Source organism: Gavialis gangeticus, unplaced genomic scaffold (assembly GCF_001723915.1).
Source record: "Gavialis gangeticus isolate Ggan-Ray unplaced genomic scaffold, GavGan_comp1, whole genome shotgun sequence".
NCBI classification, from domain to species: domain Eukaryota; kingdom Metazoa; phylum Chordata; order Crocodylia; family Gavialidae; genus Gavialis; species Gavialis gangeticus.
The window spans coordinates 17,475,683-17,489,527 of NW_017729009.1; the positions used below are offsets into that span (position 1 = coordinate 17,475,683).

Consider the following 13,845-nt stretch of genomic DNA (forward strand, 5'->3'; position numbering starts at 1 on the left):
TCCATAAGGAAACTGGGCTAAAGCCACCATGGACTAAATCCACAAAGGGCCTTTGGCACGTAAATCCAATATTTAGGTGCCACTGAGATACTCCATGGTCCTGCCTACCCTTCACAATCATCAGAACCTAAGGACATTGGGACAAGTTCCCAGTGCACCTACATTTCTATGGCTGGCATGTCCAATACCACCCAAGTCCTCACACCACCAACCTGCTTCACCAACTAGAAAAAGGAAAACTGTTTGGAGGTCATTCAGTTAATTCTGAAACATAGTTTGTGGGTGTCAAGATAGCCTAAAGAATTTTGGTTGACTCTTAGTTAGAGAAGTTCTGAGCAAGGGATAAGTCCACTCACAGGTTCTCTTCGAAATATATGTGCTTGCTTGTCATCTCCACTAGATGGACCTTGTGGAACGGTACATGCCAAAATGTTTACCACAACTCGAAATCTGTGTATAACCCATGAAGCTTCTGTGGCATACCATAAAGTTCATTAATTTTTTGCTCTCAAATTAGACAACAAGTGTTTCTTTGTCTGCTGGTTTTACTTCCTTACCCATGAATCCTCAATCATTATATTCTTTGTCAAAAATCAGACAATTAAATTGTTCGTTAATACTTACAAAAATATGTTGAAAGATAGTGATGGTATTGACCCCCTAAGGAGGTCAACGCATTCTAAAATTACGTATTTAAATGTGCAGATCTTTGGATCAAGCTGTTGTGGTGGTGCAAGGACTCAGAATTACATATATGTAACCAAAATGTAAAGATTCTGCAAAATTAAATCTAGGTGGATATTAAGATGAACTCTTTAGCAGGTGCTTAGCTATGCTGTGGGCCCCATTTCTGCAAAGGTCCAGATGCTGATGGCATCCATTATAGCTAGCAACGGTTTCTATTGTATATCCTCTCAATGTATGGCATGCGTTCATAATTCCCATTCCTGTGAATGAGAATTCATTGTGTACAGTTACCACAGTACAATGAATAACCTGCTCTGGACTTCTGTGAAGGAGCAACAGGAGATGGCTCAGTCCACCTCTGTTAGTAGCCCAGCCTGAAAAAAGAACTTTAAAAGCACCGTGCTCATTTCCTGCAATAAGTAGTCATTTAATTAAAGAACAAAATTAACAAGAATCAAAAATGCTGCAGCTGTGTTTTTGTTAGACATTATATAAAAAAGAAAGAAATTATAATACATTAAATCATTTTGTATAACATGAACTTAAGGATTTTACAAACGAATTTTGAGAAGTTCCAAATGTCTTGTCAACATAATACTGAATGACAGCGTGTCATGTCCATTATGTCGGCGGCCTTGGAATGGGAAAGCCTGTACATGCACAACATCTCCTTTTCCAAGATATGCTGCAAAACAGTTTAAAACAAGTGTTTCAAGGAGAGCAGTAGGTTCCTTCAAGTAGTTTTACTTCAATCTTTTAGCTGATCCTCCCACCCCACAGGCCGTCACTTTTTAGGCATCAAAGAGTGAAGTACGTCCTCTGGTATCTCCTCTTGTTATGTAAGTGCTGCAGAATCTTCACCTGCAGAGTCCTTCTTTCCCATAAACATCAGGTTGTCATGAACTGAACTTCAGGGAAAGACCTTTTTACATTCCCTTATGTGTGTTCAGCGGCAGTATCAAAAAGTAAAGACATTCTTCTCAGAAGAAAATCTCTATGGTCTGTGAAATCTAGAGTAAAAAAAAAAAGCAAAACATCTTTGTAGCATTGTGTATCATGTTAAATACTTCATTGTAGCAGGAAATAATGAAAAATTGTTTTAATGTGCTCGTTCTGTTTGGGGGCTTCTCCACACTGCTGTCACTGACAGTCATACTTAGTTTTACATAACTTTGAACCATGAGTGACTGGTGCCTCCTGAATCTGGGTGGGGGGCACCCGCAGAAGCCGCCGACCCTGTCAGGGGGGTACCAGCTCTACCAACAGCATCGGTATTGGCCATCAGGGGGACACGTGCGCCTCCATGCACCCCCTACCAGTCGCCTATGCTTTGAACTACCGGTGGCTAGCTTGTTGGGGTCTGTGTATCCTCTGATCCTGTCAGCTATGCCAAGCTGGTACTTGGAGCATCTTGAGGTAGAAGAGCGAGCTGATCGGGAAGGGGGCACTCAGACCTCTGAGTCTGTGCTGGCCCACCACCTTGTGCATTTCTTTTCCTGGATGAGATGTAAAGCCCTAACTGTTTGTTGTACAGTGCCACTAATCGTAAGCAGGAGGAATACTTAACCCTGGGATTCTGGCCAGATTATAAAATGTGTCATTTTAATCTGCCTAATTAAAGTCCCCAGTTTGTTTCAATTAGATAAAATATCTATCACTTCCAGACCTGATTTGTCACCTCTCAATTTTCTGTATATCATTTTATCAGAAGCCTTGTAGCATAAATTCTAGTTTTGGAATATCCCAAGAACCTTAACAAATATCCAACCTGGTGTCTAGGATTGGAGAATGGGATTTATAAAAGTTTGGGAATATGTGCACCCAAAGAGAAACCAACTAGCAATGAAAGGATTTCCTTATTTTTGCTCAACACTGGGTGCGTCTAAACATGCGTCTTTTAAGCAGATGTAGCCTAAAATTGCTATTTTTAAAGCGTATTAAGGGCATGTGTCACATAGCCTTAATAATGGCAATTTAAGGCTATGTGACCCTAAATCTGACACTTGCAAAAAGCAGGTATCAAATTTATGCGTGAATAGCTAAGCTGCACTACTGCATGTGTAGACATGCTAAATGTGCATTAACGCAGCGTGCATCAATGGATAGACACTGCATTAATGCGCATTAGCGTGTCTGCACATGCACTAATGCGATTTAGCTATTTGCGCCTAAATTTAATGCGCCTTAATACACGTTAGCACGTCCACATGTAGAGGCACGTCTAAATCATGTTAATGTGCCTTAAGCAACGGCATATTAATTTTAGGTGCATGTAAATACAGGTGTAGACATGCCCACTGTTTACAGTGCAAACTCTAGAGCTTCACAGTTCGTCTGCTTTAGTCCACATGCAGTTTTCTCACCCCAGAACCTCTTGTGTGTAATCTCTAGCCATGGCCTCAAGTCACAGGTGCAAGTAATTCATTTTGAGCAGTGTTTGGGGGAAATTTGGGGGTCTCCTCAACAGGCACTAATCTACCATTAAAAATAGTATTCAAGCTGAAGAAGAAGTGCTTTGTGTTCCATGGTAAAGCTTTCTCAGCATTATTAGACCCACATGGGAGCAAAGTATTCTGTCGATTCAGAGCTCAAAAAGACTATTCCCGTAGGTAATGGAAAATAAATAACTGGGAAACTGACCTTGTCAAATGCTTGCTTGATGCATGTACTTCCATTTCATTACTTTTGTATTCATTTAGCTCTTTACGAATTGCTGCCTAGGAATTTAAAATTGAACACGATTAGCAAATAATTTTATTTATAGGCCTCAACAGGACACAAAATGAGCAGAACAGCAATTCCTTGCAAAGTATGTAATGGACCATATGCAGTGGAGCCAGCAAGACCTAATATTTGAGTTATGTGATTTCCCTTCATGCTGACTGGTCACTGTCATCAGAGACACAGACACATGCTGCCACCAAGGGCATCACTGTTAGGCTGCCATTGTAACCCCTTTATAGGCAGTCTTGGTGGAACCTGAAAGCATAAGGCTCATTTCCCAACACTTAGTGAGGCTCTGATTTATTTATGGAGCAGGCGCAGACATTACCCAGCCAGCAACTGGCCAGTTGAAATTTAGAGAATTTCTATAAGTAAAAATCAGACAGCAGCTGGGTTGTCACAACGTGCAAATGTTGGGCATGATTCTGCTGCCCTTTCAGCATGGGAGGCCACAGCATTGTAAGCAAGGGCAAAAGTTTCCTTTTTGGTACATAACCCCATACAATCAGCACTGGGAAATGGAGTCAGTCAACTTCTCCAGATGACAACTATTGATGGTCTTGGAATGTATTAAGTTGGTCTCGTAAATTCTTATCTACGTTGAATTTTCTAATTCAGCTGCCTAATCTTGTGAGGATTTAACATACAAGCATGTGTCAAATCAGAGGTTTATTGGAAGAAATAAAATTTCAAGGAGAAAGTAATGAAACATTTTCCTCAGTCCTTGAGCCGTGAATGCATGTTGATCAAGTAAACAAGGAAGCAGGAATAAGGGTTTAGCTATACATTTACTTGAACCATAATAGATGATCAGGCAGGACAAAGGATTGCTTGAACTGTGACACCAGGATAAAATCCCAGCATCACATTTCTTTTTATGGATTGACAGTGCTTCAGAATTTAACAACCTGAACTACACCCTGGTGTGAGTGTTACTGATGTCTACAGAGATACAACCGCTCACACCACGTTTAAGTTTGGCACAAAGTCCACTGAGGGGTGCTTCAGGCTGCGTGTACAAATGGAAGGGCAGATTTTGGCTTAAATTCTCGTTTAGTTCCCAACTGCGCTCCGTGCTTTGCAGAATCCTGTGGGGAGCAGGGAGGTACCTATTATGCAAGAGGTCTGTTATAAAGCACATATGTAATGAGTTTTTATGAGTGTTTATGTAATGTTTTTAATGAGTTTCTCCAGAAAAATAAGTGCAGCAAATCTCAACAACCTTCAGGCATGTTTCCCATTTTACAAACACTACAGTACATGGCCAAGAGCACTTCAACTAAGGGGAAACAGCAAATAAAAACACGTTTTTCTTCCTACCTGAGTCCTCTGAAGTCACTTATGCTTTTCCTATATATTTTCTTTTCTTATTGGGAAACACTCCAGCATGTGTGGGAGTGAAGAAAACACATCCGATTTCCAGGATAAAGCACTGAGTAATCCAGTCGTACATTTGCCACTCTACCCAGTAATTATCTCAACAAGTCCAATTGTTTTCCCTGCCTATGACAAATCTCGAGCCAAAACTTTAAAGCCTCCTTATTGAGCAACGAGTCTAGCCTGATGCAAACCAAGACCTTTCTTCACCCCTTTTCTTGCTTAAGCATGAAATCCAAGGTTATTTAATACTGTAAATCAGATATAAAGAATGGGATGTGGCAGGCATATGATGGGGCAAACAGGAGTACTCTAGTTAGACTAGCTCTTTTCAAGGCTAAAGTAATTGTGGATCAAGCTTTTCTTGGGAATTTACAGGTAACACAGTAACTTTGGGTGAATGTTTGTAATCACTGTTTTGTCCTGAGTAACTTTGTGAGTAAGAGATAGTAAAGTCCTGGGGGACACAAGCAAGCCCAGGAGAGATTATGCAATATTCTGCATACCAGGCTTTTTTCAAGACATTGAGGGTTTTAAAAGCATTTACAGTATGAAAAAGGCATTTTTGCAGCCTGTAGTCAAGGTAGTCACTGCATGCTAAATATACCAGGGCGCTCAGTTAAGTCTATCCCACCGATTCCTGCCTTAAGAATCTCGTGTGTCTCTGTGTTTAACTCCTAATAATGATCTTGAGAGAGAGGAAACAAATTCCTCTCTATTGTATGCAGCCCTGTTACCTTCAGAAGCAAGAATGTGGTTTAGGAAGGGCACCAAGCACTCGGTTTCACTTGAAGGGAACACACTTTCTCCAGTAAGTATTAATCAGAGTATCGAGACCCACTAATTACAGTATTGCTTACACAACCTGGCGCACCACCGACGCACCACAAATGAAAGGATCGCACTTGGCTTCATTATATATATACCTTATCTGCTGCTGACAGTCTTGTCCAAGGTTTATCTGCTCGTCTATCATAGTCTTGTGCTTTTGCCACTTCCACATAATCACTGAATCGAATTAAGATTTTTCTGTCTCTTAGTTCATCGACTGTCGGTCTCTGATTGAGCTGTAGTAATGGGTGGAGTAAAGACGTCAATACAAACCAAGTAGGACGGAGACAAGTATACAATCATTTTGGTTCTTAATTTGGGTGCTACATTTATTACATACAAGACAACTATTAACCCCAACTTCTGAAAAAAATTCTTTTTAATCCACTCGTATGTAATGCCCAGGAAGAATGGGATGTGCAGCAGAATCTGCTCTCGTTTACATGGATGGACGTTCACAGTAAGCTTGACTTTCCTTGTGCTGTCACCACAGGGATTTACTGGTACCCTGCACAGTATTAGTGTTATGACAGTAAAGATGGGTTAAAAGCGGTTGAGGGGTACTGTTCAATAGCTTGACAACAGGTTTGGCAAGAACATACTGGAGCACTGAACTTCATAAAGCTGCTCTTAGAGTGCGATTAAAGTTGTCACAATGAATTACAACATAGGGATTCTTCTACCAAAGTTACTGGCAGAGCTCCGGTCCCCAGACCCATTACCAAATTTTGTCTTTGTGCATACATACATGTGCACTGACCCCAGCAGCGATGCCTGCAAATTGAACAGGGGCAAGATCAGACCTAGAACCTGCCAGTGCCTTCAAAGGTCTGCAAAGAGCCTGCAGGCAGGAACACACCTGCTGCTCAGCAGGGAGTCAGCTCACTCCCGCATTCGCACTGCTACCGATGCAGGCAGGAACTGCTTGCCTGGCAATATAGTTGCAAATTATGCAGTATGTGGGCAAATGATCACAGATTAGCTGATTTTTGGTTTTCATATACATTTTCCATTAGGGTGTCACATACCGTCGTCATCACTTAAAGACACAGCATTTGTCCACAATGACCTGATCTATTGCAGTTATTTTCCATTTCGGTCAGCAGATACCATTGTGGACAAATATGAGCTTTTCCACAGTGATCCCCCCACAGCTGGCTGACATAACATTCAGAAATCGTATTTCCCCTCCAGACTCCTAGCTTTGCATTAATGTTCAAAGAAGTGAATAAAAACATTTGTAAGATTTTACCTTTCTTGTCAATCTCTGCTTGATTTCCCTTCTTTCTTCCTGTTCTGTTTGATCATTTCTTTCTGCAGAAAATATAAAAAAAGAAACAACTTTCCTCATGTAGGAAGACCAGAGACATGTAAAATATCCAAGCAGTAAAAATGACAGTACAGAAAAATGTGCTGCTATTCCTTAGAGCCTCTGCATTGCTAGGGCTGTCCTTGGTGTACCTGCCTGGTGTCTGGGCAGAGAGCGGTGCTACTCCGCAGCAAAGGTGAACGTGCGTTTGTGCCCGTGTCAGCTTTTCCACTGACCTAACCTCCAATTCCAATGAGCTTTTAATATACGTAAACCAGCCAATCCGATTCTTTGGTTTTAGCAAGAAAGTGAGGGCATTTTAAAATGATTAATGACAAAGCGTAACGCCGTCCGGTCATGTAGGTATTACAAAACGGTGAAATATTGAACTGAACATGCTCAGGGAAAGCACGTTCTGTGAGCCAATTCTCAGGCTACGTATTTTGCATGTTCCCTTGCTACAACCGTCACCTTTAGCTTGAACCCATTCTTTTTTTCCTCTGCCATGTTCAATACAGCCTCTTTATACTCCAGGGTTTTCTTTTGTAATGTTCGATTCCAACCGAAGCCAGCCTGCTTTTGTGTGTTGTGACTATTAACATTCAAGCCGTGATAACTCCTACACACTGGATCTAAAAATAGACTGGAGTTGCTGTAACACTGTGTGAAATATATCCCTTGCCTTGGGATACAAGTTAATGGATTTTCTATTTCTAGTCCTATCTGTTACTAAATTAAGACTCAAAGCCCATAACCTGAACAAAGCTGGGGACCCAGAGAAAAGCTATTTAACCATTCAGTGATTCCCTTGATTCCCTGTAATTCAGTGCAATTATATCTTGTCACTTAAGCAGAAGCACATTCTGTTGGATGTTTTTAGCGTTAAATCGCAAGGATGATTTCATGTGACTGCAAGAATAGACCAGCACTGTAGACAAGTTCCTAAAAAGGCAATCTTGAGAAATGAACTTTTTTCCCCCTATTTTTGTATTCTTTAGATGACTCTGAAATTCAACCATGGGGATCTTTTTAAAGCCAATTAACAGTGGCATCTCTGCAGAGGCATGTGCTTAACTATTTCCTCTGAAAAACCAAGCTTTTTGTCAAGCTAATGTCCCATCAGAATATGGTCACCATGGGTTTTACATGGGGACAGCTTGGTCTTCTAAGAGGAAATGCACATATGCAGAGGTGGTGGGATGATGCGTTTCTCGTAGTTTTGAAATGCTCAGCATGCATCCTTGCCTATTGCTGCCCTGACATTCAGAGAAACTCAGCCTAGACTTTGTTGAAAGATGCTGCTGTAGCAATTGTGGAAATAGGAAACACAACTTGTCAGGCAAGCAGAGCTGAATTCCTGGTCCACTGTCTCCACGTGCAGGCAGAAAATGGTAGCAGAGATATCACCAAATGGAAATGTTCCAGAAGAAAAGTTAGGGAGGTTTTCACAACACCATCACACCGACTGCGCTTAATTCTGTTCATTAATAAATGGTTGGCTTTAACACCATCAATCTCAATAGAGCGAGGCCCCCGATTACAGTGTGCCACGCAGAAGTGTCATTCGCATCCCTCCACTACGTGAGTTATTTAGGGGACTCTAAGCTATGCGTGGCACTGAAACATTCAGCTGTGTCAGGTCATGCAGCAGAGCTGCTTCCGTCTGATACCACAGGAGCTGCCTGTTTGACTCTGAATGTCAACATCCTGCTCTCACGTCTCTGTGACCTTCTGGGATTTCCCTTCAATGTGAGCACCCAGTAGCTGGCTGTCTTGCTCTGAGCTGTACTAGCACTCTTACTATATTTAAAGCTGCAGGAATTAAAAGATCAATGAGATTATAAGAAAGCGTTCTTTTTTTTTAAGTACTTCTTTTATCCCAGAGTCATGTCCATGAGGGAGATAAGAGCCATAACTCTCCTAATCCCATGAACTCCCTTTTAAAATAGCATAATAGCAGCTGTTCAGCAATTACATGGTGCTTTGCATCTTGAAAGGCTCGTACAAACATGAACTAATTAATCCTTAGAACATCCTTTGGGGTAGCATTACTGCCATCAACAGTATTATGCATATCTATGACCCATTACTGCCTTCAGACTCAGACCTGCAAACTCTTCCAGCTCATGATTTCAGTCGGGGTATTTCCTTGGCTAAGGTTTTGCAAGATCAAGTCCAGCCCTGCCATCATTCAAGCCAATGGGAAGTCAGTGTTGGCACCCCCACGATCAAGGAGAAAGTTCACCGATTCTCAAACTGACTCCATGCAAACTGTTAACCTTCCCTGGCATGCACCCTCAAGCCTGTGGTGACATTAGTTCTGTGCCAAGCAGCTATGTTTTATCAAAGGGAAAGGGAAATAAAATAGAAGAGGACAGCCTCTGATGTCAGATGAAGCAGTGTAGATCTGGAGTAACTGCCCTGAACACAATGGATTTAGTCCACCTGTGTAGCCACTCAAATAAGACCTAAGTCTAGCCTACCTGGCATTTAGGACCTGTCTTTAACTCTCTTTACCTTCCTTTTTGCTTTATCTCCAACTCTGTGCTCATTAAATGAATGTAACACTTCTTTTTAGTCAGCTTAACCTACAGTAAGGCTACATCCAACATACAGCAACAAGGAAACACAACTGATAAGGACCAGATTTTCAGAAGACCTTATCTCTGATTCAGGAAACCCAACCAAAGGGAGCAGCTTTTCAGTGGGAGAAGCTGAATGCTTGGCTCTCTGGAAAATCCGACCCCATATGTCTTAGAAACCTTAGGTTCATTCTTTCTCTTCTGAGGGCGGGGGTTGAGATGAGATGGCTTCCTCTGTTTATATGTCACAAGTATATGTGTTGGTTGTGATTTGAAAATATATAAATGCTTGTGTGGGCGTGCTCTCAGTATGCCTAATTTGAAACGACTCGGCATGTCCCAGGTATAGTCATAAAATATTTTTGAGCTGACCATGGACCCCCCTCTTCTGTTCACACTGAAGCAACAACTCCATCGACTTCAATAGGAGTAGCAGCAGATAAACTTGTCAGGATAAAGTGACAAGGAAGAGAAAGCACCCAGCAATCCAAGTCTTCCCAAACTCTGCTTGTGCTTTTGTAATCTGTGTATTCTGTAATCACTGTCATCTCTGGTTATGCTGTTATTTCCCAGCATATGGAGAATTTCCCAGGAGAATATGTGACATAAATAATTCAACTTTATAAAGATGCTTCCTAACTGCAAAATGTTCAAAATAATTAATATCCCCAGGAAGGATTTTCCTGTGTGTAAGTTGAGCAAGACGCAGCTCAGTGCTGAATGGCCTGTGTCAGACACCTGCAGAACTCGTCAGGTTGGAACAGTGGTTTTCAAACTGTTTGATGGACCCTGGGGGCTCTGCGATATGTCATCGGGTAGTCCACCAAGAAATTGGGGGCAATGACAGAGCAGGCCAGGTCACCTGGCCCCGTGTCAGCTCATGTGGCCTGAGGACGCAGGGGTAGAGGCCCCACAGCACAAGAAGTGATAGGAAAGGGGTCTGTGACTTTAGGAAGTTTGAAAACCACTGGATTGAAACATCAGGCCCAGCTCTGTGACATGAAATTATGCTGGAAATAGGCAAATTATTAAGATAATGTTTCCTAGCAAATTGTCTGAGCTAAAAGCCAAGCAAAGCCCTGCTTTAGGAAAAGAGAAACATGGCCTGTTCTGTTTTCAACCAGAAGCAGATGCTTGTTCCTCACATACTACTGCCATGTTACATTTCCACTGTTCAAATGCACCAGGATCGCAACAGAAGTTGTGATCTTTTCCCTTAAAATAGATGCCTTCTCACCTCTCCAAATCTGCTGCTACTTGTCACACAAACAGTGTTTGGGGCATTCCCTCTTCCCGTCAGCAAGGGCATCCCTCACTAAATGCTCATGCCTGATCCCACCTCCCCATTGAGCACCCTCCTCTTACAGGGAAGGCTTAGTTACTCGGGTTGTGCGAAGCTTTGGTCCCTGATTTGATTCGGCAGAGATTCGGCCCAATTTGGTGGCCAAATCTCTGAATCCAAATTGAATCAGAGGACCCTTTAATCTCTCCAAATCGAATTGGAACCCTCCAAATCGATTTGGGGAGATTCGGACAGATTTGGAGATTCAGACGCAAATACAACTTCAAATGTTTTTTCTGCATACCTCTAGGTAGCAGGGGCTCATGAGTGCTGTGATGCTAGAGTGCATGGAGCATCCCACAGGAGTATGGGGGGGGTCCCCAGCGCGCTCAGCAGCAGACCCGGAAATGGACCAGAAACCCTCCCGGCTCGGACACTGGTGCCTCCTGGGTCTGGGGGGCACCCAGGGTCCCCCTACAGCTGATAGCCGAGCCGGGGAGGCACAGGGGGGGACCCCAGTGCACTCCCTGGCAGACCCAGAGGTGGACCAGAAGTACTTCCAGTCCACTTCCGGGTTCACCGCCGAGCACGTGGAGGGCCCCCCCACTCTCCTGTGGGATGCTCCATGCGCCCCAGCATCGCAGCAATCATGAGCCGTGCCTGTTACCTGGAGGTATGTAGAAAAAACATTTAAAGCTGTGTCTATGGCCGAATCACTGATTCTCTGAATCAGCATCAAATCTTCAGGTTCGGATTTGGCCGAATCAAATCAGGGACAGTGATCCGAATCAACAAATCAAATCACTGTCCCCGATTCAGGCTGAATCTGCATCCAAATCGAATAGGGCCCGCTTCTCACACCCCTATTACTCAAATGTTTGCTTAGCTTTACATTGCTTTGCTTTGCAAGATGTTCAGCCAAGGTCCCTAGCAGCAGAGGCAACTAGGCATAGAGTTTGATGCCCCTGTTTTATCTCCCGGTGGCTCTTCCTGGCTTACATTCAGATTCCATTATCATTAGAAAGGATCTGGCCTGATGTGGCCAACTGACTTGCGAGGAAAATCACTGTTCTGCCAGGATATTTGTGCATTTTATGCTGGGACAGATAGAGTTTAATTGCACCACGTTCTGGGATAGTCTGTAACATGCTAATGTGAGCACTTGTTGAACTGAGCTAAACTTCCTTCCTTGTACTTCCATAGCAGAATGATCACAACCACAGGTCTTTGAAAACAGTGATGTGAATCAGTCCTTTTTTCTGCACTAAGTTGCCTTCAGCCAAGTGTAAATTATGATTCCTGCACCAGACCAGAAACGCAGAGCCCATACAAAATTAAAACTTTAGTTGTAACATTTATTACCAGGCAGGAAGTATGAATCTGTTTACAGAAAAGAATGCTCCATAGAAATGTACTCAGTGGTTTCTACAAAACCATATAAAATACTATAAGGAAAATGTAACAATAGAAAATACTCACGTTTAAGTATATTTCTTCTTTCTAGCTCCTCCACAGCAGGTCTTTGGCTCAGTCGCCTGCGGAAAAACACCAAAATCACGTTTTGTACCATGCCTGTTCTTGCAAGTCTGCACTGCTCTGAGTTTGTGCTGGTGGTTTTCTCAGACAATCCTCTCCCGTCAGAGAAGAAGGGGAATCCTGAAAACTGGATATTTCTTTTGTTGCTATTTTATTCGTCTCAAATGCCAGCAATGCAGATGAAGTTCTCCTCTAGTTTGTTCTGCTCGCAATATAATCCTTCCCAGGAACACACGTTCTTTTCATCCTGCCTGCCCAAGTCTGCCAAATGCCCTAGTAGTTAAATGCACTCTTGAGGAGGTATTTAAGATGATGATCAAATGGGTTTCTCAGAAGTCTTCTGCAGCAATTGCTGCCCCCACTTTCAAATCATGGGTGCTGTTCATAGTCTCACAAATATCATATCTTGACAAAACCCAGCCTTCCTAGAAATAAAGCCTCACAATGCAAGTGGTTTCCTGATCACAGAAATACAGCAAATCAATCCACTACTGCCTGCCGTTCATGTGCTGCTCGCAGCCTCATGCCGTCTGAAATGTCTTATGCAGTTTCACCTCCCCTTTCACTAGTGCTGCCTCAGGATTGAGTCTTCAGATCATATGATTGGTGCCATAGTGATTTTATCCTGCATAATAAATGAGACTTCCCCAAGAGCGCCCGCTAATATCTGCAGAGAATCTCAGGTAATTGAACACCCACACACAGCATTTATGGCTCCTGTGTTTGCTAGCTTTCACATAAGAAACTGGCTGAGCGATAGGAAAGGGTTGGTGCTGATTTCTGGCCTGTATTCTGGCAATATGAGGGAGTTTCATTGTCTCCGCTGCAACAGATGCTTCAGTGTGGGATTCCCGAGACAAAGGACTGGCAGAAAAGGGGCAGGTCTGACGACCTGTGATGAGGGGGGAATTCTAAAACCGTTTCAGACAATTGTGCTTTATCAAATGCAAGCCAGGATCACCGCTACCGGACACCAAAATCACAGGTTCATGTTTCTTGTGTTAGGTCCCTTGCAAGGGTTTGTCATCCCTCCTACAGAAATCACTCGCTTGTCACTCTAAGGGCTTGGGTGCAAAATATACCCCAGCCACCTTTGTGGGTACTGCTCCTTTTTATCTTTTTTTGTTTTTCTTAAATTAATTTTCCTAAAATTGATGACAACACAAAACTGCATTCTCAGGACCAGTGCCATGAATGTGAGGCAATTCCAATGACTTTGATTTAGCTACCCCTGATTTATATAAATGACAGCAACACTGGGAGCCCCCGAAGAGCAATACTTGAGGACCAAGCCCTGGCTTGAGTCATTTTTCCTGCCGACCACTCGGTGTCTCTCTGATTTCAGGGAGCCTCGGGATTTCCCTTTAGGCTTTGAGGGGCACATCCTTACCTGGTGCACTTTGGTATAATGCTGATATATGCTAGCACAGGATTTGGCAGTGTGTTTTTAATTCATGTAACCCCACTCCCCTATCCCCCACCCCCCATGTGTCTCAGAAATGATACAATTCCCCAGG

At 42.9% G+C, this 13,845-nt stretch overlaps 1 protein-coding gene across 4 annotated transcripts in view; it reads right to left on the bottom strand.

The window, feature by feature from the left end:
- PHACTR3 (phosphatase and actin regulator 3) overlaps window positions 1-13,845 on the bottom strand; it is a 194,693-nt gene continuing 180,848 nt past the window's right edge. For all 4 annotated transcript variants that reach the window (XM_019510166.1, XM_019510167.1, XM_019510165.1 and 1 more), the window contains 5 exons: window positions 12,272-12,327; window positions 6,872-6,933; window positions 5,715-5,855; window positions 3,328-3,404; window positions 1-1,697 (listed from right to left, as the gene is read on the bottom strand). In XM_019510166.1, the coding sequence (XP_019365711.1) occupies window positions 1,682-1,697; window positions 3,328-3,404; window positions 5,715-5,855; window positions 6,872-6,933; window positions 12,272-12,327 (352 nt within the window). In that variant the 3' untranslated portion in view covers window positions 1-1,681. The remainder of the gene's footprint in view (window positions 1,698-3,327; window positions 3,405-5,714; window positions 5,856-6,871; window positions 6,934-12,271; window positions 12,328-13,845) is intronic.